This window comes from Alosa sapidissima, chromosome 15 (genome assembly GCF_018492685.1).
Source record: "Alosa sapidissima isolate fAloSap1 chromosome 15, fAloSap1.pri, whole genome shotgun sequence".
Taxonomy (NCBI): domain Eukaryota; kingdom Metazoa; phylum Chordata; class Actinopteri; order Clupeiformes; family Clupeidae; genus Alosa; species Alosa sapidissima.
In genome coordinates this window covers 32,806,484-32,832,404 of record NC_055971.1, presented here as the reverse complement: position 1 = coordinate 32,832,404, position 25,921 = coordinate 32,806,484, and the positions used below count along the sequence as shown (strand labels likewise).

At 42.0% G+C, this 25,921-nt stretch overlaps 2 protein-coding genes across 5 annotated transcripts in view; both read right to left on the bottom strand.

The window, feature by feature from the left end:
* chrd (chordin) overlaps positions 1-5,249 on the bottom strand; it is a 17,040-nt gene extending 11,791 nt beyond the window's left edge. The window contains exons 1-5 of the mRNA XM_042063577.1: positions 4,839-5,249; positions 3,778-3,881; positions 3,383-3,506; positions 2,701-2,841; positions 2,093-2,210 (exon numbers count right to left, since the gene is read on the bottom strand). Coding sequence (XP_041919511.1) covers positions 2,093-2,210; positions 2,701-2,841; positions 3,383-3,506; positions 3,778-3,881; positions 4,839-4,977 — 626 coding nt within the window. The 5' untranslated portion in view covers positions 4,978-5,249. The remainder of the gene's footprint in view (positions 1-2,092; positions 2,211-2,700; positions 2,842-3,382; positions 3,507-3,777; positions 3,882-4,838) is intronic.
* A 9,779-nt stretch (positions 5,250-15,028) lies between these two features.
* Positions 15,029-25,921, bottom strand: part of LOC121683770 (NACHT, LRR and PYD domains-containing protein 1 homolog) — a 31,774-nt gene continuing 20,881 nt past the window's right edge. Inside the window, exon 3 of one of the 4 annotated variants that reach the window (XM_042063583.1) lies at positions 15,029-15,471. In XM_042063583.1, coding sequence (XP_041919517.1) covers positions 15,251-15,471 — 221 coding nt within the window. In that variant the 3' untranslated portion in view covers positions 15,029-15,250. Of the gene's footprint in view, positions 15,472-24,134; positions 24,622-25,921 lie in introns of those variants that run through there. The other 3 variants (XM_042063584.1, XM_042063585.1, XM_042063582.1) reach the window with 3 other exon arrangements.

Sequence of the window (25,921 nt, the reverse complement as noted above, 5' to 3'; positions counted from 1 at the left end):
AAGTTGATTATTAACATGTAGCTTTGGCAACAATGACTTTACTCATTCATGCCAATAAAGCCCCTTTGAATTTGGATATGAATTTGAATTTGAGAGAGAGAGAGAGAGATAGAGAGATAGAGAGAGATAGAGAGGTGGAAGATGCACCGAGACTGTGAGGAAATACAGTGAGCATACAACACAATATCCATGACATTTATTGTGCTCTTATATGCTATCCTGCTCATACTATCTAATGTAATGTAAATCATAAATCAGGTTTCTCGGCCAAGTACACTTGCTTACACAAGGAATTTGGTCTCTGCATTTATCCCATCCGTGAATTAGTGAAACCCACTCAGCACACAGCAGACATGGGGGACTCGAGTCACATTTTTTAAGACTTGAGACTTGCTTGATCAACATGTATAAAAGACTCGACTTGACTTTGACTTGCTATTCATGACTTGAGACTTGACTTAGACTTGAGACAAATGACTTGAAATGACTTGATTTTTATTTATTTATTTTTTTCATAGATATTAAGGAGTTAACTTTACGATTTTAGAAAATCTGCTTAGGTGCTGTTGCATGCGTCACGCGAGTTACCTGTCATTGTTACGAAGTGACGCGACAGACCAACAGCAAGTGCCAGATCAAATGAGACAGACTGAGGTAGGCTAATTTGCAAATATGGAAGGTTCTACATTTATACCAAAACATAATAATGTTTGGCTTCACAGACGTGAAATGAAGGAGAAATGAACAGCAGTATGCAAGTGTGCAAAATAGCGACATAACCACCACCATGTTGATTTTCATCCATCAGAAGTTAGTCGTGTTAGAAACCTAACGTCAAATTTGAGGCATGTTAAGAGTTTGGCTTTGAATCTATTATGCTTTTTAGTTAACGCCATAGTAGGTTAAAATGTGTGAAATGGCAAAGTGAAACATTTCTAAACATTCTAAGTTTAATCTTGATATATAGCGAAAATGTTGCCAATGTAACCTAAAGTAAGCGCCTCTCTTTCTCCCTCCCTCTTAAACACGTGCCTGTTCCATATACGTTACAGCCTAGTAGTAGGCTAACAACATTAAGTATGCCTAGCTAACTGCCAGCAATCAGCATAGAAAATTAGCTTACTTCACATGTTAGGTTTATGTATAATATGATATAGCATTGACGGTCCTAAAACCCACTGCGCTGTCGCGCTTGTCAAAGTTTGGCAGTGACGTCGGCGGCAGCGTTTGATTGATTGATTAGTTCACTTTTTCAACATTATTGAGTCCCTGGAGATGTGACCGGTCAGGACAGGTGTAACTTGAACTGTTTGAATATATTTTCATGATTTGATGTAGCTTACCTAATATTTGAGGCATATTGAAACAATAATAGGATATTTTATAATAGGTCTACTTGAAATACATTTATTTTTATTCGTATACATTTCATCTTATTCTATAAACCGTTCAGATGTAGGCTATGTGGCTTGAATGAATGCAATGTCTATTTGTTTGTTACAAATAAAACTCCAGCAGTTCATAACTAGCCTATTGTAGCTTATTTTAAAATGAAAAATGGGTAAATCATCATGAATGTGTATTGCCTATGACTTGACTTGACTTGCTTGACCCAAGCTATGACTTGACTTGACTTGCTTGACTGTCACAAAAAATGACTTGGACTTGCTTGAGACTTGAAGGTTAAGACTTGAGACTTGCACATGTGTGACTTAATCCCACCTCTGGCACACAGTGAACACACAGTGAGGTGAAGCACACACTAATGACAGCGCAGTGAGATGCCTGCTACAGCGGCGTTGGGGAGCAGTGAGGGGTTAGGAGGCTTGCTCAAGGGCACTTCAGCCGTGCCTACTGGTCGGGGTTCGAACCAGCAACCCTCCGGTTACAAGTCCGAAGCGCTAACCAGTAGGCCACGGCTGCCATAACTCTAATATGCTATACTGCACATACTGTCTAATGTAGCATTCTGCTAACACTTCTGAATCAGTCAGAAAGTTCACTGCAATTTATATGTTAATATGTCCAAACAATTCATGACATTTCTTCTGAAAGAGAGAACGTGTGTGTGTGTGTGTGTGTGTGTGTGTACCTGTTGTAAGTAATGGAGAATGCCAGGCCAGTGCGAGTTAAAGTGAGCCGAGCGCGTCCCACCCCACTGGAACTGGGCAGCCAGGAGTCGGACACACCCGTCAGCAGAGCAACAAAATCTACACACACACACACACACATTATCACGCACACACACAAATAAAGAAAACTCAGGATGAGCTTCACTCTGCGAACATCTCAGAATGCAAAATTAACTATGTACAGGTGCATCTCAAAAAATCTGAATTATGAATTATAGTGATTTATTTTCAAAAAGTGAAACGTTCATATAATCTAGATTCATTACATATAAAGTGAAACATTTCAAGTGCTTTTTTTATTTTGATTATTCTAATCTCAATGATTATCTTTACAAAAATCCAGTACCTCAAAATATCAAAATTAAGAATTTATAATACAGAATTGTTGACCTGAGAAGAGCTCAGATCAGGTAATGAAGTCAAAATATTGCCAATGGTTGCCTGAGCCTATAATCTCTCCATCTGGAAAGGGCATTGCATTTCTTTGCATGTTTATTTCCATTTGACACTGAACACCGACACACAAACACACACACACACACACACACACGTTGTGTGAGTAGCTGACCTGTGCGGGTGTCTGTGGGGTTGGACGCCTCTGCACTGAGGTAGGAGCGGTCATTGTAGGACTTGTGCAGGTCCCCGTCCTTCTCCTGAAAATACTCATAGCCATCAAACAGAGACTCCAGGGGCTGTCTGCTGGAGTCCCCTACACACACACACACACACACACACACACACAGAGAGGGAGAGGGAGAGAGAGAGAGAAAACAAACACCTTTAAGTTAACACACATCCCAATCAAACATGTTTTTAGATGCTTAAGGAGAGAAGCCACTGGAGCACCTGAATGATCAAAAGTAACCTTGTGGCAAGACCCTGGACTCACACACCCACACACACACACACACACACACACACACACAGACAGACAGACACACTCACACAGACACACACGCACACATCTCCCTCTCTCATAGAATAAAATATATTTTCCCAACAGAAAAAAAATACAATTCCATTCCATCAGAAACAACAGCACACTAACTCCCGAACACAAACCTGCAGGTGTGTATGTCCACAATCATGTAACTGCATGTGTGTGTGTGTGTGTATACATGTGTGTGTGTGTGTGTACATGTGTGTTTGTGTGTGCGTGTGCGTGTGTGTGTGTGTGTGTTTCTGTGTGTCTCTGTGTGTGTGTGTTTGTGTGTGTGTGCATGTGCGTGTGTGTGTGTGTGTGTGTTTACCATCAGGACAGGTCTTGCAGCAGTGTCCAGGTTGCAGCACAGGCTCAGCACATTTGGCTTCAGGACAGTCCTGCTTAATGTTCCTGCAGCTCACCTTCCCAAACACCTTTCTTTTACTCCTCTGCTGCAATGTCACACACACACACACACACACACACACACACACAGAGACACACACAGAAACACACACACACACACATACACACACACACACAGAAACACACACACACACACACATACACACATACAGAAACACACGCACACACACACACACACACACAAACACACACACAGACAGAAACACACACACACACATAGGTCAGCACTAACATGTGTGAGTGTGTGCATATCTGTGTGTGTGTGTGTGTGTGTGTGTGTGTGTCCAGGATACATACTGGTTCACAGTTGCACTTGACGCAGTGCATGATCCCAAATGGCTCTCCTAGGTCCGGATGCCAGGTGTCCTCCAGAGAGTAGAATCGGCCACCGAAGGAGCACCCTGCAACCACACACACACACACACACACACACACATGCACACACGCACACACACACCCGTCATTTCACAAATAAGACACAACAGGCATAAGATGGTGATTGTGATTTTGTGTGTGTGTGTGTGTGTGTGTGTGTGTGTGTGTGTGTGCATGTGCTTGCATGTGCATGTGTGTGTGTGTGTGTGTGTGTGTGATTCCAGTGCCCTGCTGCAGGGGTAGGCTTACATTGTGTGAGGCTGAGGCACGACCCTTTCACAGGATGTCAAGCTTGTTACATTCACATGTTTACAGTGCAGGGGAGCGTTCACATGCACACACACACACACACACAAGCATCTAAATTAATATCACCCTCTCTCACACACACCAGTCCAGGCCAGCCAGTGAGTGTTTCTCATTGAGTAGCTTGTTGACCTTAAAAATCCAAGGGAATGTTCACACACACACAAGCACACAGAGAGAGAGAGAGAGAGAGAGAGGGGAACAAAAGCATTTATAAAACGACATTAAGCAAGTCTAGCTTTTTGGTCACGGGTTGATGACCCCCTGCTCAGGTCCGCGTGCATTCCGCTGGTACCGAACGTTTCTGGAGCAGCCCCGGGGTACCGCGGGGCACAGGAAGCCTGCGCGCGCTCACTCCGCTACCCGTCACACAGAAAAAAAGAGCCACTGGAACGCCTGAGTGTGTCTGCCGCTAGTAGCTGCGTTTGGCTGAAGCACAGCTGCAGTCATGGAAAAGTCTCGTCCGCCGCAGGGAGGGACGGGCCGTGAGTATGTGAGTCCATCGGCCATCACCGACCACGTAACGCAGATTCCGGTAAGAAATGAGCTTGTTGCTGGCTCGCGTGCCTACTTTGCGGTTGTGACTAAGATCCTGTTGCTTGTTTGTCTCATGTATCAGCAGAATCTGTGTGTGTCTGTGTGCGTGTGTATGTGCGTGTGTATGTGTGTCTACTCACCCGACAGTCCTTTCGATGGAACCGGCTCGCGCTCAGATTGTATAGGCAGCGCAGGAGACTTCATTCGTGAGCCTGAACACAACGGCATCCATGCGCAGTTAATCACCCAGCACAGCACGAATGCGCCGACGGCCTCCATCCCTGCCACGGACGGCAGTCTCGAGCACTGCACCGCTGCTGCTGAAGTCTGTTAGTTGCCCGTAACCTCTCTCTCTCTCTCCCTCAGTCCGCTCCGCTGGGTGGAACGAGTCGGTTCAGCCACGCGCAAAACAAGGGGATATCCTGATTAGGGCAGCGCTCTGTGCTTCGCTGGAAAGCGACTGGAGAAAAAGAAAGAGGGGAAAAGTAGAGCACTGTTGTTTTGCTTCGTCTTCTTCAACTCCTGCCAGACTGCAGCGCGCTCCACTGAAACTCGCGCTCAGCCAATGCACAGCCCTGAGCGAGCCCCTCTGCTCTTTATATGGTCCCGCGAGGAGGAGAGGGGGGGGGGGCGGGGTGGCAGGAGGCAGCCCCGAACTTTTCACCTGCTGAAGTGTGTGTGTATGTGTGTGTGTGTGTGTGTGTGTGTGTGTGTGTGTGTGTGTGTGTGTGAGTGAGAGAGAGAGAGAGGATGTATTTTATTTAGGTCCCAAAAGCGATTTCACAGTGACAAATGAAAATATCCCGAATACCATATCCCCACACAATCCTACTCCCATGCACACATAAGAGGCCGACAGGGTCTGACATACACTGCCGTTCAAGCGTTTGGTGTCAATTAGAAATGTCCATTCCACTCCATTATAGACAGAATACCAGCTGAGATCAGTTGCATTGTTTTTTTAATCAGGGCAAGAGTTTTCAGATTACATTATGTGCTTACATAATTGCAAAAGGGTTCTCCAATGTTTTCTCAGTTAGTCTTTTAAAATGATATCAGATTAGTAAACAGAATGTGCCTTTGGAACATTAGGTGAATGGTTGGTGATGGGCATCTGTATACTTATGTAGATATGACATTAAAGATCAGCCATTTCTTTCTACAAGTCATTTACAACATTAATGATGAAAACAAGAACATTTCTAAGTGACTCCAGACGTGTGAACGGTAGTGGAAGTCTTCAATTAGCTTGCGAAAACCTCATTTGGTATGTCTTATTTACAGTAGGCCTATGCTGGCTTATAACCCTTAGACACTCTCTCTCTCTCCCTCTCTCTTTCTTTCTCTCCCCCCCTTTCTCTCTCTCTCCCCCCCTTCTCTCTCTCTCTGTTTTGGCTGCGACTGTGTGAAGGATGGGGAGAGCAGGTGTCTGGCACCATGCGCGCGCTAACTGCTCATTCAACAGCGATTGTCCACCGGAGCGGAAGTAGTTTTCACATCTAATAAGCATCAGCTCCACCAATCAGTGCCCTCCCTCTGCTACCTGGACACGCTGCCAAGGCAACGAACGGACCTAGTCCATCTACGGCCACCACTACTGTACTGGTAGCCTTCTATACCTGCCATCGTGATCATCATCATCGCGCTCTTGGACGTCACCATCAGCACGAGGACTTGAGGAAGGCTGCTTTTGGATGCTGTGCACGCACATGAAGAAACGTGTGTGTGTGTGTGTGTGTGTGTGTGTGTGTAGGGGGGCTATGGTTGTGAGTAGAGAGAGAGAAAGAGAGAGAATGAATGAACGAATGAATGAAAATCATAAAATAGAAAGGACATCCCGCGGGGAACCCTCGTGGACGCCCACCATATATCAGACACCCCATCCCGAGCGCTCCGGAAACCGTGCGACTCCCTGCACTCTCGCGCCCATGCACATGCAAAACGCAGACTATAGACACATTAAATGATAAAGGAAGCTATAAACTTCCCCTTTCTTCCCATGAACCAGTGCGCTCCAACAAACTTGCGCATACACTCGGAGAAAGAGAGGGAGAGAGAGAGTAGACTAATATATTTATTCCCGATTTAAATGCCTGTTGGGTCTGTGTCGGAGAGACGAGAGGAAACGGGAGGCTAATAAATCTCTGGAGAAGTAGGGCAACTCTGACTCCACGGTTGATTGTTTGACACAAGCAGCAGACCTAGAGCGACTTGTACGGTGCTGGATGGCGTTATTCTCACTGTGCTGGACGGCGTTATTCTCACGGCAGGTTCCCCCGCCGGTAGTGAGCGTCCGAGTCGATGATGGCGTGTTTGTCTGTCATCACGAGGTGCTAACAGAATTCTTTATCCGGCGTGTCAAGAGGCGATTCATTACGGAGGCGAGAGGCAAATTGTCAGTTTGGTGGGATAGTTGGGTGGTGGCGCATAGCTTAGACCTGCCCAAAGAGTATAGAAGTATACTCTTTGACCTGCCTCAGTTATGGGAAACCTTGCAAGAGCACAGACCACATTTCAGAATGTTACTTTTTTTTTTTACACATACAGAAAGATACACGGAGGAGAGATGGGGGGGGGGGGGTGCTTTTATTGACGTTTGGGGGGTTTACTGTAGTTTTTACTGTTAGTTTCTCGTATTGTCCATTCGCGCCTCAACCCCGCGCTCATGATTCAAAACATTTGTTTGTCACACCATCCAAGGACCCCTCCCCCTTCACACATATCGTAGTAGGATATCCAACACCGCACACACACACACACACACACACAAAGGACCGTCTTCAGCTCCCAGTTACATGAATTGTAAACAGGCATCATATAGGGGAAGTTGTTACATTCACACCCACAGTGGTTCAATCACTCGCCCCCCGTAGGATGCACAGAATGTATATTAGACGAATCGGACGCCGCGAATCAGACACAGATATGAGTTTGGTTTAATTTGGTGGACAGTCCCTTTTAGCTATTCGGGTGTTTGGTTCTAGACTCCACAGGGCTACCAAATCTCTCTCTCTGCCTTTAACCTGTGTATGTGTCTGAAATGCTGTCTACTATTCCTGGTTTTTGTTTGGAAACTCTGGGGGAAATAAAAAACAAATGCGCGCTCACGGTAAACACATTCAGTGTGTCCTCTCGTGCACTCTGTGAGATCACGAACTGTTTATCGAGTGTAGACATGTAGTCGCTATTTTTTACACACTCACACACTGAAATTGAGCCCTAATTGTTTCCGTTTGTTGTCAGTGCCGAGGATGCGGTGAGTAAGACTTGTTCTTTTTGCTTTATTGGGTGGACACACACACACACACACACACACGTTCTAGTGTCCAATAGAGATATGAACGGATGCTACAGTCACCAGTGCCTTTGTTCGGTTTCATCCCGTCTCGGCAGCTCTTGCCATTGCACTTGTAAAAATAAGACTCGAAGCATTCTTCGATTGCCCTCATTAACGGCGCCCCAATTACAATTGTTGTGCTTCACAGCCGTGATTACGTCTATTATGGCGGGTGTTAAATGTGTCAGTAACTTCCGCGTGTAATTCACCACGGCCCACCCACCACCCGTTGCTCCGGCAACAGTGCGAGGTGAAACTGAGGCCCACCTGTCGGTATGCATGAGCGCGCGATGCTTATTCATGGTGATAATGGAGGTGCGCGGAGTCAATTAGCACGCGCTTCCGAAAAGGGGCGGATGAAAGCGCGAGCTGTTGTCTTTTCGGATGCAAGTGCAAATTGAAGTTTCACGGTTTCCCTTTCACGGTTCTTTTTTGTTGCACTTACAGGGACTATCTGTTGACTATCTGTTGCCTATAACCTTCTGAAATACAGGCTGTGTGCGAGAGAGAGTAAGGGCGCTGAAGCAGCGGCGTGCGTGACTAGCGGATTTTGGGCTCCCATATGAAGTTTGTTCTTATTACAGTTTTCTCGATTACTTTGATGCACTTAATGAAACTGGGATCCACTTGACCGTGAGCTTCGCCTTCTTAGCACAGCAGAAGTCATCTCTTTGTCATAACACATTGTCATTGGTTTAACTCGAGTTTCACATCCTTTTTCAAAACATTCAACACAGTTTTCATACAAAGACTCCAAACTCCATTGGATTAACTGTGTGTAACAAATGGAAAACATTTGTCTACAGCTAATAGATATTGCTGGCAAACTTATAACTTGTAATGTCAATGTGTGAATCTCCTTTGCACAATTCTTCAATTAGCAATCATTCATTATCCATAAGAGATATCATGTCTGTTCTGTGTTGCTATTTACAAGTATAAATCTAAGGCACTGTATTGCCTTTTTGGTGAAGAAAACAGTACAAAAGCTGACATGTCCAGGTGTTTACTGTAGGTCTATTTCAATGAAAAATGACATGTTATAGTTCAGTGTATGAAATGTGTCTTGTCCAGGTGCTTACATCTTGGGAGGAATGAATACATTTCATTTTTATTCAATACATTTTGTCTTTCCATAGTTTTTTCCCATACCAGAAAAATTAGAAGAAATGGCACAGACAGCAAAAATGAACGCTGAAACTCCTCATTTTGGGTGTTTTGCATTTTGTTGGGCAGTGTGTTGATTGAAAGTGAACAGTGCTTTGACTAAAAGTTGTGTTGTTTGATGACAAAATCTGCTTTTGCTGTGTGTTTTAAATGTTTTGAGAATGTTAGAGTCTTTTGCAGGCAAAATAAGTCATTTTGACCGTGAGTGCCACTGTTTTGGCCTGTGTGTTAACTGTTTGAAAATGTGTAGTTTGAGTTGACGGCTGCATCAAATTAATAAATCAAGAAAAACTGTAATGCAAGTTATTTTTCTGGTCACGCTTTTCTACTCGTGAACTGACTGCTTACCAGAAGACACACACACACACACACACACACACACACACCATACGCAAACATGAAAACAAAATGAGAGAATGTTATGCAAATGAGGCTACCTACAAATAGAAACAGGGGCAGTAATCCTACTAGCCAACCTTTAACTTTATATTCAAATTACACTCTCAAAACAAATGTGTTGTCCCTATCTGGACACAGAGATGTGTTAAAAACAATGCAAGTCGAAATCAACACATTCGTTTTAAGAGTGTAACTAGAACACTGACTGATTCAGAATTAATCCGAAATTCTGAGGATTTTAGAACCCTTTGTAGAACGAGCCTCGTTTTCATTTGAAAAAGACAATGCATACACAATGGTGAATAAGATTAGAAAGTGATGAGTGATGACATTTAATCCTTGATTGAATAACTAAAAAGAGGGAGAGAGAGAGAGAGAGAGAGGGAGAGTATTTGATTGGCTGTTGAAGTTCAAGTATTACAGTTTTTCCAGATTGTTTTGATGCCTGTGTCAACTCTGACATCACATTCTCAAAACAGTTAACACCTGTCTGAACAAAAGCACTCTGGCCAAAATGACACATTTTGTTTGCAAAAGGCTGTTACTCTCTCAAAACACTTAAAGGAGAATTCCGGTGTGATATTGACCTAAAGTGTATTGAAACATGATACCGAGTGTGAACGTATGTCTCATAGCCCATCTCGGCTTGTCCCCTGCACTCCAAAATCTGGCGCTAGTTAGCCGATGCTACCAACAGCTTTTTCAATAGTGGTGCTTCGGCATCGGGCTAGCCATGCAAATAAATCACTGTTTTACACCCATTTACGAGGCTCAATGTATCTCCACACTTCATTGCTAGACTTCCGAGGGCCCTGACATTTAAAACGAGACATTGAGAACTTTGAAAAAGCACTGGTAGTTTACTTACAAGACGATTTATACAGTAGCAGCAACCGGAATCCATGCATTTCCACTGAATTATTTTTGGAATCTGATCCCTTATCATACCTGTTCATTCTTACTCGTTGCTCGACTTATCGTGACTAAATTCAAGATGGCTGCAAACGCTTAACTTCATGAAGATACTGTCTGTATAAATCGTCTTGTAAGTAAACTACCAGTGCTTTTTCAAAGTTCTCAATGTCTCGTTTTAAATGTCAGGGCCCTCGGAAGTCTACCAATGAAGTGTGGAGATACATTGAGCCTCGTAAATGGGTGTAAAACAGTGATTTATTTGCATGGCTAGCCCGATGCCGAAGCACCACTATTGAAAAAGCTGTTGGTAGCATCGGCTAACTAGCGCCAGATTTTGGAGTGCAGGGGACAAGCCGAGATGGGCTATGAGACATACGTTCACACTCGGTATCATGTTTCAATACACTTTAGGTCAATATCACACCGGAATTCTCCTTTAAAACATGCAGCAAAAACAGATCTTGCCTATAAACAACACATATTGTCATCAAATCATTGTGTGATTACACACTGGACAACAAAATGCAAAATCTAGTTCTCAAAATGAGTATTTTTGCTATGTCTGTTCCATTTCTTTCTCATTTTTCTGGTATCAGAAAAAACTGTGAAGACTAAATGTACTGGATAAAAAATAATGTATTCATTCCTCTCAAGATGTAACTGTCATTGACATGTAAGACCTACAGTAAACACCTAGGCAAGACAAATTTCATTGAACTACAACTTGTCATTTTTCATCTAAATAGACCTACAGTAAACACCTTTTGTACTGTTTTCTTCACCAAACAGGCAATACAATACTTTGTCTAAATGTGCATCCATACTTGCAAATGCAACACAGAACAGACATGGCATCTCTTATGGATAATGGATTGCTAATTGAAAAATTGTGCAAAGGAGTTTCACACAGGTGTATCAGAGATTCAGACTTATGCAAGGAATCTTTGCACCTGTGAAAAGATGTTTTCCTTTTGTTTAGCACGGGAAAACCAATAGAGTTTGGGGTTTTTGAATGACATCTGTGTTAACTGTTTTGCAAAAGGGTGTGAGAACTGTGTGAACCCAATGAAAATGTGTGAACACATTCGCAAGAGATGACTTCTGCTGTGCAAAGAAAGTGTTCATGAAGACCAAGTGGATCCCAGTTTCCTTAAGCAGGTCAAAGCAATTGAGAAAAACTGTAAATAATGTTTGCCAGCAGCATCAACAACAACACATGTCTGAGCCCTGCTGCTGGCGGGAGGGGATTGCCCATGTAAACGTGACTGCTGCCCCCAAGAGGCCGAACTGAGTAAAAATGGTTAAATGTTAAGACGCCACACCAAATCAAGTGGACAGGAGACACAAAACCAGAATTACGAAAATAACCAGCTTTACAGTTTTTCACAATTGCTGAAACACATTTATGAAACCTTCCATCTTTTTCTCAAAACTGTAAACACAAACCCCAAATTTCAAACTACATTCACAAAACCTCTGATAACCTCTGCAAAACTGAACAATCGCCTCAAAACCAAACACTGTCTTCAGATCATCTCACAAAGCAGTCAGAATGAACACACTACTGAGCAGTCATTAGACGCTACATCAACAGATGGAAACCACAGTGTCCAGGGCAGCTCGTATAGCTCCAGGAGACATGCTCATTGTTTGCAATACAGTAAATGCATTTTGAATCTAAAAAACAAAACAAAGCAAAGCAAAGATATTTCATCAATCAGTGGATTCAACATTTACTGTAAACCCAGTAAACATAAAGCATTGAAAATGGGGCTTGTGTTTACAGTTTTGAGAAAAGGGTGGAAGGTTTCCAAAAAAGTAGCCTATTTTAGCAATTGTGAAAAACTACACAGAAAAAGACAGACATTTCAATACTGTAAATGAGAAGTACATTGCCGTTTACAGTTTACAGCCTACTACAGCCTCACTGATAGTTTCTGCCCATTGTTGATATTAACCTACACTGCCCAGCACTTGTAACACTCTGAACTAGCTTATGTTGGTTGCAGTTTATTGTCGGAGACCTGCAGCCTTCGAGTAAAGTGGAAAGCCCAGCGTTCATTAACTTAGTTAAGGGGTTGCAGCCATCCAGACAGGTCCCATCAAGAAAACAAGTACAGACACTGTTAAATAAAAAATGTAAAGAAAACATATCTGAACTTAAAAGTGAACTGTCTGAGATCGATGCTGTGTGCACAACAGCAGATTGCTGGTCAGCTGTGAACAAGGCATTAAGGCATCACTATCCACTGGCTAAACAAAACTGACGTGTCTAAGAGACACTCTGCAGTAGGCTACTGGCATGTCGGCGGATTAAAGGAGCACATACACATGATGTGTTGGCAAAATTATTGTCAGTTATACCATGGTCTAGGTTGAAAAGGGTGTCGTTTAAAAAGTGATATACTACACCTATGAAGTAGATCAGGGGCCTATTGCACAAAACTAGGAAAAGGGATTAAGCCGGGATATCTTGGTGATCCTGGCTGAATTTATCCGTGATCCAGTTGCACAAAAGCGGGATAGGGGGCAGCAGGATATGTTATGGTATAAATCACCATGGCGATTTATTCTGTGGAGTTAGCCTGCTCCAGACCAGGCTAAGTTCCAGGATCTATTTAATCTCATCCCTTATCTCAGTCAGCAGTCACCACAAACGGAAACCAATAGTTATTCCACTGCCCACTACACATTGTTATCACATATACCTAGACCCACTGTCATTATTTAAACGTTTGTGATCATTAATTAACTTTTACATACTCGCCATTCCCGACCCGTCATGCGACAATGTGACGTCACGGGAGTGCCTAACCATTTCGCGCATGGTGGTTGCGGAACTAGTTGCAATATTCTCCTAAACAGAGGTGTTGCTGTTTGTTGCTGTTGTGAGAAGTCTATCTACCTACTTCACACCGGAGAAGAAGCAATGAAGCCGCTCTAGTTGCCATGGTGAATCAGTGAATCTGTGATCGGTGGCGGGGTCTATTTGAGGGAGCCGTGAGCGCGCACTTATCCAGGATAGGTTTCACCTGGCTTGATGAATCCGTGTCTGCTCATCCTGGCTTGCTCGTTGTGCAACCAATTAAGCCTGTACGCTCTTGTTTTGGATTCATTGAGCGCAGCTCAGTAACTTATCCCGGATGTCTTAATTCTGCTTTTGTGCAACAGGCCCCTGGTAAAAAAAAGTTTAATCGGCGTTCTATATCAATGCTTATGAATGGTAACTATAACAAAGATAGTAGGACAACGGTTGAGCCTGGAAGCAGGCTTCGCAACAATGGAATCAACTGTAAACAGCTGAAAAAACTAACGATTTTAGCTCTAAAACTCATTTAGTATTAACTAGAAAATGTAATTTCGAGGAAATTACCAGTGCATGAAATATAAACATACTGTATATTAACATAAAATGCCAAACAAACTTTTATTTGGAAACAGTTGGCAGGAGTCATAGTTGATAACAACTGACAGTTGAAATGGCCGAACAGTTAAATAGTTGAGTAGTTTAAATAGTTAAATTATTTAATAGTGAATTATTGTAGTGAGGACATTTATTTTGAAACAGTTGTGGGCAGAGGAAATAGTAGTCTTAAGAGAGCCAGATTGTATGCTTAAAGCCTGAGACAGAGTATATAGTTTAAAAGTTGAATGTAGATAGTGTAATGGATGTTGACAGACAGAAAGTTGAATGGATGTTGATAGGCAGATTGTTTAATGGATGTTGATGGATAGTTTAATGGGTGGATGAGTGAATGGTTTGAAGAGGATGAATGGATAGAAAGTTGGATGGAATATGCCTTATATCCTTGTAGAATGGAGAGACACAGAGAGAGTTGGCCTAGTTAAGCAGAAAGCAGTTGATACAGGTGCAATCAGTTTAACTGACCCTTTGATGGGTCCTAATAGTGAGCAGCTGGAAGTTGATACAGGTGCAAATCAAGTTAATTAGTCTATTGTGATGTCATAGTGCTAATGCAAAGTCTATGGGGAAAAATAAGCTTGTTTTTTATTAATATCTCAAAAAGTATAAAGTTTACAAAAGTGAAAAATACATTCCCCACGTGTCCTTTTCAAGACCTACGTTACTACTACCTACTACGGGCAGCCGTGGCCCACTGGTTAGCACTCTGGACTTGTAACCGGAGGGTTGCCGGTTCGAGCCCCGACCAGTGGGCCGCGGCTGAAGTGCCCTTGAGCAAGGCACCTTGCACCTCACTGTGTGTTCACTGTGTGCTGAGTGTGTTTCACTAATTCACCGATTGGGTTAAATGCAGAGACCAAATTTCCCTCACGGGATCAAAAAAGTATATATACTTATACTATACAAAGTTTGAACGAAGTTTCTACGTTAAACGGTTGAAGCTGAATTAGACGCAGAAATTTGGTGGGAAGAATAAGAAGAAGAAGAAGAAGAAGACTTTGGATAACAGAACAGTGCATTTTCATGAAGAAGAAGTAGAATGCACTGTAATAATTGATTTCATATGTATTTATTTCGTAAGTGAGCATGGTATAAACGGGATAATGCCCTTCGATGCGTCCATTATCAGAAATAAATGGACTATGGACCTCCGCTTCGTGTCGGACGGTTCACACCTCTGCGTCGTCCATTTATTTCTGATAATGGACACCTCATCGGGCATTATCCCTTACATGTAAATAAAGAATTCAAAATCTACAACAAGGTTGTGTGTACAATAACAGACAATGCAGCACATTTTGTCAAAGTGTTCAACTGTTTTGGGATGGATGTTGCTGTTGATACTGAAGTGCCAGAGACAGTTGTCCACTTTGATGAAACTGAAAGTGAAGATGACAGTGAACCAGTGTCAGCCTTTGCTCCCGCCAATGAGAGCTCAGATGAGGATGATCAGATGGAGCCTGAGCCTCGGTCAGGTCTGGATCATCCCTCTCTCCCCCCACACAGAAGGTGCATGGCCCACACCTTGAATCTAGTGGCCAAAGATTCGGAAAAGGTAACTGAAAAACACTACAAAACAATGTCGAGGGCTGTTTTTGCCAAAGCACCTGCTCTGTGGAACCTGGTTAAGTGAAGTGCAAAGGCTTCTGATGTTGTGGAGGAAAAGCTTGGGATTGGCTTTGTTGTGTCAAATGACACAAGATGGAATTCAGCATTTCTTGCCATGGAGCGACTATCTCAAATAGCAACACTAACTACCGAGGCAGAAATGAGCCTGGCTGGGGTTACCCCTGAACATGATGCCACTGCCCTACTGTCGCGGCCTACTGCCCTACTGTCGCGGACTACTGCCCTACTGTCGTGGCCTACTGCCCTACTGTCGCGGACTACTGCCCTACTGTCGTGGCCTACTGCCCTACTGTCGTGGCCTACTCCCCTACTGCCGTGGCCCACTGGTTAGCGCTCTGGACTTGTAACCGGAGGGTTGCCGGTTCGAGCCCCGACCAGTAGGCACGGCTGAAGTGCCCTTGAGCAAGGCACCTAACCCCTCACTGCTCCCCGAGCGCCGCTGTTGTTGCAGGCAGCTCACTGCGCCGGCATTAGTGTGTGCTTCACCTTACTGTGTGTTCACTGTGTGCTGAGTGTGTTTCACTAATTCACGGCATCAAAAGAGTATATATACTTATACTTTTACTTATTTCGCACACTGTGAGTGATGAGTTTGGCTTTTGCCGATTCTCTCCACAACAAGTCAACTTCATACACAATATTAAAATATAAATAATAATAAATAATAATAAATAATAGCTAAAATTCAGTATGACGTTTAGAAGCAAAATAGATTCCTTGATAATAAATTGATAGAATAGTAGGTGACTGCTCATTTTTCTGTAGAAAGTACTTTGTCACTAACTATTATGAACAATTGTCAGTCTTAACAGAGGATTTACACTGTATTTTTCTTTTACTGTAAAGGCAACTGTGCTTGCCTAGTTAAAACATCTCACTGGTGCTCTTTCCTATCATTCAAATTCTAGCCATGCAAAAAAATGGAAGAGTGTGCCGGTTTGAGGGTTGCTGAAGAGTGCTATGGAGATTGCATTATTTGCAAAAAATTTAGACAAGATATCCTTTATAGTGCAACAAAAAGAAACATTCTCCAGTGCATCATTACTGCATATGATGCTGAAAGGGAAGTGGACCTAGGACAAATCCTCAGCTATGAACTGATTAATGTCCCTGTACTGTAGCTATTGCAGATAGCGATGGTTATTTGTGAAGTGGAATAAGTCTTATCCTCACTCAAGTGCTGCCTAGCAATGTGGAATGTCCAGTAGTGATCACTGCAAAAACTGCTCATTCAACACTGGTAATAGATGCTCAAGATCTAGTTATGTCTTTAGGACACCCATCTGACTGCAGCACATTTAAGAAGTATGCAGGAAAGTTTGTAAAAAACTTTTGTATTGTTATTTGGTATTTGTTATGTGGTAGCATGATGTTGACTATCAAAGAAATAGACCTAATGTAGGAATGCACACAGTTATTGCAACAGATACGCTCAGGCCAATCCAAACTTTTCTCATCTGTTGTTCCTCGTTGGTGGAACACACTGCCAGTTCCTACAAGGGCAGGATCATCCCTCTCCATTTTCAAAAAACTCCTGAAGACCCAGCTCTTTAGAGAACATCTCCTCTCATAGCACCACTTACAACAAGTCTTGCTGATGCTAGCACTTACCACCCGTCTTGAACTGACACTCAACTGTTTAAAAACAGCACTCACTGATGCACTTATTCTTACTGTACTCTACCGTTTTTAAATTGTCCTAAAATTGTTGAGAGAATTGCTTTAAAACGTAACTGTTACCATGTTGTTAGTCGCTTTGGTTAAAAATGCGTCAGCCAAATGTAATATAATGTAATGTAATGTAATGTAATGTAATGTAATAATGGTGTAGGCCTATCTGATTAAGACCCAAAGGGTGGTTGAAACGTACTTATTCAATTACACTGGGAGCAAAAAAGACTATCTTCACTTTTTTACCTTTGCAACTGTCAAAGAAATCCCATAAACACAGGAAGGCCTAGGGTAGCCTACATCAGATGGCCTAAAGATTAGGCTCTTCTGCATAGCATTAAGTGATTTGCATGCAGTAATTTGAACACTGACCTTGATCTAGCCTACTTTGGCTATTTAAAGGTAATTTATTGCTATTCCTATACATCACACAATATAAATGAGCTACAACAAACAATAAAGGACTTAATCACACACAATTATGTAGGAAGTTAAGGAAGTAGAAGTTTAAAACCCAAAATTGACCAAAAGTGCACCAAATTCAACACAAATGACTCAATACACTTGGAGGAGGCCTGCGTCCTTTCTTTTCCAGATATTTTAGGATTTGGATATCGTTTCAGTATCGAGTATCAAGATATTTATGGCAGGTATTGTATCAAAGTCATAATTTTGGTATCGTGATAACACTATGGCAGAGCCACTCTGTTTTCTAGATGTCGAGGATCGCAGGCTCTACCACCAACAAGTGATGCTGCTCAATGGCATATTAGAAGAGCACATTATCAAGCTCTAGTATGGAGGCAAGCACACATACCAAATCCAGTGTTACTACAAGTAAAATGTTTTTTACTTGTCGGTTGTTGCTGACGGTAGATGCAGTTCTGCATTAGGCTTATTCCCGCTATCTACGTTCATATGTACTGTAGGATATATTCTGAGTTGAAGGTTATCTGTGCAATTTGTTATTGTGATAAAATGCATTAAACACCACGAGAGACTCACTATGTTAGCAATACAAATATGGTTGAGTTTTGATTAGAATTTCCGAGTTTATTGTAACTGTAATCATGTTCCCATTAAATATGTTAATAAACTATAGTATGGCTTCTTTAATGCTCAAACATGTATTTAGAGAACACTTTTCTTTGGTTTTAGTGATTACTTTTGAAATCAACCCAATTTAGGGTAAAATAAGCAAAAATAATCGCTATTTTATGTTAAAATGCTGATTATGCGGCTTAGAACTCAGTGTCATTCTTCAGATTTAACAAAAATCCTCAGGTTTTTCAAAATTCTGAAGTGGACACCTATTTGGATGCCCCAACCACAGATGGGTTTGATGAACTCATGCAGTTTCCAAAGCTCAGAAGGCTGTTCATAAAACACAACACTGCACTCCAGTAGAGAGGCTCTTTAGCATCGGTGGTCTAATATTCAGATAAGAATAAAGTGTGATTATTACATAATTATTATTCTTTGGTAATAAGCACAGTAAATACCCAGCCTCAATCATAGTTCTTGGTGATATTATTCTATATTCTATAGAATATTCTATTCTATATTGGTCAAATTATGTCAGTGATTGCCTCAGTTCACAATTGCTTTAATACAGATTAAGTGTTTTTTTGCCAGCCATAATAATCATGATGTTAAAATGTCTTGTTATCTCATTCAGACCCAGGAGAAACCAGCTGGGAGATGCCAACTTTGAGAAGCAGCTGATCTTGAATGCCAACAAAAAGATTTGAAGGTATATTAAATATTGTTGTGATCTGTTTATTGGGCTGTAGAAGTACAATGTATTGCCTATGGAGATGACTATATTGATGTGCAGAGGTGAGCTGCATAAAAATAACAGAGCATATCTTGTTTTTACAGGAAGCAAAAAACAGCAGATCCACCAGGGAGAGACCACTGTGACCGAGGATCTTCATTCAGATAAGGGATTTTCGGTCTGGACAGATAATAACACTGTCCTTGGCCCTGCATACTTTTCATTAATTAGTATTATTATTTTTTTAGTTATTTATGTGGACTGTAACCAGTGACAGATATTCATTCAGTTAAGGTATTTTCACTCACTGGACAGAAAGTAGAAGGCCTTGGACTCTGACACTGAGGGCCCTATCTTGCACCCTGGCACATGGCGTAAAACTCGTTTTCCACCCGACGCAAAGTTCATTTTCTTATTTTGCGCGTTTATTTTTTAAACAATGCGCCCAGAGGTGTGGCAATTAACAACCTAGTGAGTGGCCTAGCGCATTGTGTAAAAATCGCTAATGTACACCTGGTCAGAAGTCTATAGCCAGTTGTTTATATGTTATTTTAAGTGCCCATTGTCAACAGTCATATTGTCTATGTGTATGGCAGATTCCCGCTTCCGCTAATAAACCGCTGATTGGATATCTGTGTGTTACAATATGTTATGCCATCCCTTTATGATACACACAAGTTGTAGGCTGGGATGGGGGTTGGTCTGATAGACGGACCAATGAAGTGTTTGAATGAAGGTGGTAGTAAATTAAGACAGGTACCTGGAAAGACGCTGTTACTTTTTTCCAATTGTATTTTTGGGATTACTATTTTGTTGGACAACGTGGACTGTTTTTGGAGTGCAAGCAAAACCGCGATCGTCTTTTTCACTTTATATGGATTAAACGCGTCGGACTGGGCATTTTCCTGAATATTGTAAAGTTTCTCACTTCGGTAAAGTTAGACAGAAATTGGCAGATTCGCAAGATTCGCGTTTTGCGGTTCAATAAATCATAGGCGAAACGTTTTCATTGCACAATAGAGAGCTCTATCTAAACGTAGTAAGGTAGACAACAAGCTACAATCCGGTTTTCATCCGAAAGAACCGTGTACATATGTGGATAAATAAAACACATCCCTGTGAGCATTCTGCTTTCAGCTGAGCGTCTAAGGACCGTGTACAAAGTGCAAAACGGAAAGTGGATACAAAGATACATTTAAAAGCTTGACTGTGAGCCTAGTGCTTCCAAAATCACAACACACTAGGGCCACCCTAGCAACATACTACAGCTGCTAACTATGGAAAAAACTGACTCGCCCTATTTTCAATATATTTTTATTGGAGGATAAAATTCAATAGCTTCACTCTCATTGAGCCTAGTGCTTCCAAAATCACAACACACATCTAGGGCCTCCCAAGTAGGCTGAATAACATTGTTATGGATGTTGAGTATTGAGCAGCTAGCGAGACCTAATGATTTTGTTATGTTAGGCTAAAGCCCAAAATGCTGTGCGCTGTGGTTGCAATTCATTACGTAAAAGCTTGTACTGAAACATCCATTGCCTACTCCATCCCCAACTCATGTGTATGTAAATGAATGTGTGCATTTGTGTATGTGTGAGTTTGCTTTTGTGTATGTGTGCTTCTGTGAGTGTGTATTTGTGTGTGTGCATGTGTGGGCCTGTGTATATGTGTGTGTGCATGTGTTTATGTATCTGTGAGGGTCTGTGCGTGTGTGTGATTATACATGTGTGTGTGCGTGAATGCCTGTGTGTATGTATTTTATGTGTTTGTGTGCATGTCTGTGTGTCTTTATGTGTGTGTGTTTATGTGTGTGTGTTCATGCATTCGTGCATGCGTGTACTGTAGAAAGTAGCATGTATATTTCAACATCATCCTCAACCCCTTCGCTCAACACCACCATCTACAGGACGATGGGTGTAAATTCACTAAATGTACACATACATTTATTGTATGGCCCCCCCATGAATAAAAATGTATGAAACAGAGTTATCATGCACATGGAATTTGGTGCAGTCCAGAACATCTCAACAGAATATATATAATGGCGATTAAAGTCATGTGCCATGTTTTTGCATTTTATTTTTTTACTGGGGGGTGGGGGATGCAAATCAACATACCACAACAATTTTGTCATCTTTGGCGCAACGATTCAGGTAGTTATTTAGCGAAAACTGTATTTTTTGGCTTTTGGGGTGCCCTGTGCAGACCAAATGCTCACCTTAAATAAAAACCTATGGGGCTACATGCCCACCAATTTTCATAAGCTCTGGTGTATCGGCATCCCAGAATCATTGACCACAAATTCAGTAAGAAAAAAAAAAACTTTGACAACTTGCACATGATGGCAATAGTAGCTATGCTAGCGACAGTCATAATAAATAATCATGTCTCCAACAGAGAGAGAGAGAGAGAGTAGGGTTTTGTATAGTCATGTGTTTAAGAAGCTACAGCCATGGTGACTGTATATCCACAAAATAAGCCTTCAATAAAGTGATATCAGTACATAATTGCCTGCAGTTATTACATTTTCAATTTGTTTTAAGCCAGCCAATAACATAATAACCAGCCAATAATGTAATAACTTATTAATAATGTCATAACTTGGCAAAAAGGTATTACGTCACTGGTTCAAATAATTGGCTTTATTACATTACAATTATAACGTTATTATAACTTTACACATCAGACTGCTCTCCTTCCCACCCCTCCAACCTCATCATAAAATTTGCCTGCAAGCTACTTCTCAACACTTCAAAGACTAAGGGGATCATCACAGACTTCAGACGCAACCGCCCTGCACCTGCCCCTGTCCACCTGAACGGCGCCTGCGTGGAAAGGGTGTCCTCGTTCAAATAGGGGTACACATCTCCGAAGATCTCACCTGCTCCAGCAACACCAAAGCAATAACTAAGAAGGCCCAACAGCGACTCCACTTCCTAAGAATTCTCAGGAAAAACCACCTCGAACAGAAGCTGCTGGTGTCCTTCTACCGGTCTATTGAAATACTCACCTTTTGCATAGCTTGGTATGCAGGTTGCTCAGCAGCAGACAGGAAGGCTCTGCAGAGGATCATAGGCACAGCCCAAAAGATCATAGGCTGCCCTCCGAGCTCGCCGACTCCCGCTGCCTCAACAGGTCCAGATCCATTTGCAAGGACTCTGCCCACCACCTGGTCAACCTGCAGGCGGTTGTAATCCGGCAGGCGTTTCAGGTCAATAAATGCACGCACCGCCAGACTAACCAACCGTTTCTTCTATGGGCCATACCTTCACTAAACCAAAAAAACAACCCTCTGCAAACTGTGGCCACCCCCCATCTTCCCCTCCCCTGCCATGATCAACCTCAAACACCTCTGGACAATATTGCATTCTGTGCACCTACGCACTAGGCACTTTTCCTGCTATTAGGCTGCAGCTATTTTACTCATGTGTGCTGGAGGGTGTTCTGTCTGGGAGGGTTTGGAGAGTATTTTCTGTGTGTAAATGTTGTGCTGCGTTTGGGGCTGGGTGGATGAGAGTGTGTGTGAGAGTAAGAGAGAGGGCGGGGCATATTGGGGATGTTTTTTTCTGTATGTTTACCAATTATTTATGAATTATTTATCGCTCTTTTAAAAAAGCACTGACCAAGAGTGGCAACTTGAATTTCATTGTGTTGATACTCTGTATTTTATGCAATGAATAATTAAAGCTTCTATTCATTCTATTATATTGCCCATTATTACGTTATTAGCTGTTATCAATCCACACCATTCAAAATTGGAGATGTTGTAGGCCTATTGATTCATGATTATAAGCAACCCAAGCATAAATGGAACGGATTGATGAGACATTCACAGGAAGAGACGGTAAAATCAGATCATGTGCTGTCCGATTGCCGTCTGGATTTGTGTTTAGGAGACCTGAACAATTACTCTACCCATTGGAAGTCGATGAACATTGACTGACAATTCATCGGGCCGGAGTATGTTGTGGCTATATTGCATGTCACTAACTGTCGTTGCCAATGGTGACGTCCTGTGTGATGCACGTTTCCATATATGGACCTACCTGTCGAAGTGGGCGTGGCCCATCGGGGTTCCCCGGGATAAAGGAAACTCGGAAGCGCAGTGCGAGCGCGCAAAACAGAGACTCCATACTGCCTTTGTTCCCAATCCACTTTGGGAATTTTATTGCCTATTATAAAATAATAGGCAATACAATTGCTATCATGCAATAAAACTCTTCTCCTTGGAATCTTTCCCTGCACCCTGCCATTTAGTAAAAAAGGGAGAGCTGGTGTGTTCGGTGTGTGGCCGTTATTGCGACAATCACAGCTATGCTAGGTGAACGATTCCCCTATGACAAGTTCATTTACCATCAAATTGACTTTGTAAATGTTATATTAGCCTGCGGTAAAAATCTTGCATAGTGTACCTTTAAATAACCACAGCACAACAAGTAGCAAAAGAACTCCAAGTAACTATACTGGGCACACAAATATTGCCTTGTACTTGATAGACGTTTAAATTGTTTAATTGCAATACAATGCGATGAAAAAGAACAATTAAAAAACAAAAACAAATAAAAATTACATTTTTACATTAGTATTGGAGAAAAAACTAATTTGATTAAAAATAATTTCTCCTATGAAAATACAGTATATACTTTAGTATTGCAGATTGGCAAGGGCAAAGATATTGCAGAGAAAACATTGTGAGTTGGTCAATTAACAGCAAAAAGGCCAGAAGAAGCTATTATATGAAACACATATCGGAACGTCACATAGGCTATTACCAACCGTCACGTAAATCTAACCTCTTACGTGTATGTGTCACTTAATATTAATTTCTATACAAACCAAGACGGCGGATTCCTAAAGAAACGCAAGCACCCACACCATAAGTGTAACTAAATTAGCTATGTACCAAAAATGACATTTTAACGTGACGTCGAAGAGCTGTAAACAGTGTTGTAAGGCTGCGTGTACAAATCCGCTTGGAGCTCCAGTGGAATATTGAATTGTGACGATGAGAATTCTCGGGCTAACCGTTGATGTGCCGTGAGAAAGGTTGGGAATAAGTAGGCTACCCACCAGCCCAGCACTAGGCCTAAACTCCAAGCGTGGTAAACAAAATCGGATATTTCAGGCAGTAAAAGCCCCGGTAAGAACCAAACTAGATTTAGTTCAAATCTACACTCTAGCCATCTACCTATGGCTACTGAAAAATGTAAGGTTCATTCAGCAAATGTTATTTTGAAGTATTAAAAAACATCATTGTTGGTAGCCTAATGGTTGGTAGCCTAATTAGCACGTTTACGATACAAAGGCAGAGTTCATTTGTAATTTCCAATCATTTGTTGACAGGTGTACTCAGGTCTTTGAGCAGGTGGGGCTCCTCCTGCAGTAGAACTCCATAGAAGGCTGCTTTCCCCTCAGCTCCAGCTGAGCGCAGACACTCATAGATCTCTGGCATCTTTGCCTCATTGGTGGGAGCTGCTTTGATCTCTGAATACTTCTCAGGGTGGACCAGTCCCTTGGAGAGCAGCACATCTGCGATGGGCATCACATTACTCACCCTGCCAATGAGCTCTGCTCTGTGCCTGTCCACAAACGCTGCTGCCTCTGAGATGAAATATAAGAAAAGAAACACAACAAAGGAAATTAAGTGCTGCTACTGTGAATTATAATTTAACCAACTTTTGAATTCATGACTTAATACATTATGAGTATGGCTGGACAGTTCTGTAGAAGTTACTTGAATGAATGTTGGAATATTCTACAATCATTCATTAATTTGCTTATAGACCAATCCGCCGAGCGATTTGTGTATGCCGCCATCTTGTGGCGCTGCAATCACTTCGGTTTAACCCTTTGCAGAACGCACACTCTAATTTTGGTACCCCAGTACCGATGACGTTCAGTCTAATAACTCCGCCATAGGGAGGGAAAGTAATCTCATCGCCCCCTACTGGTTGCATTCCTAGCGGAGTTGATGGGATTTCTTTTTAGAAAAAATATATCTTGATTTACATAGAAAACTTAGTTGAATGCCTTCCATATGATATGCATTGGGGTCACCTATATTGCTTCTAGTGGTCATGCTTTATTTTTAGGATCGGTTGAATTGTTTTGAGTTTTTTTGTAACATGGTGATAACAAAACACAGTTGCATGTGACGTCACCGGTTTGGGCGCTTCACCTCTAACTGATCAAAACGGCAATTTGCTTGATGGATTAACATATTTGTGTAATGACGCAGAGCGATGCAATTACCTTTATGTTAGAGTAACTTGTGTTGTGCTCCTACTCACATGAGGGGCTGGCAGTAAGTGTCAAGTGTCAACACTAACCAGGCTAATAAACAAACCAAGCTACGGTGAGTAATGTCCAAGGGTAAAGTCATGTGACTTCTAAGTTGTAGTCCGTTTATGAAATGAAAGGAGGAATTCCGTTTTTTTTAAAGAAGGCAAAATAGGGTCTGACACATTTTTTTCATATTTGATTTTCACAGTTAGTAGATTATTACTACACGCTGAAAAATATTTTTGGTGGATAACTTCACTGATTAGGCTTCATAATATTTTTTTTGAAGAATAGGTCTATGGGACTTAAAGGAACCATATGTAAGATTGTGGCCAAAACTGGTACTGCAATCACTTTCAAATTACTGTAGAGCGGTGTATGCCCTCCCCCTCCCCCTCCCCCATGACTCGAGGTTGCCAACTCAGATTCCGAAACACTACTGACTTAGTGATTAGTAGATAGGTGGAGGGTGGCTAGGGTGGTCCTTATTTTTCAACTTTTGAAAGTTCATGCTCTCACCCCACCAATATGTTTGAATAAATAAAAAAAATTATTGGGCAAAGTTTTATCAACATTAATCAATATTTAGAGGTTGCTCAAGACATTTGAAGTTTAACAC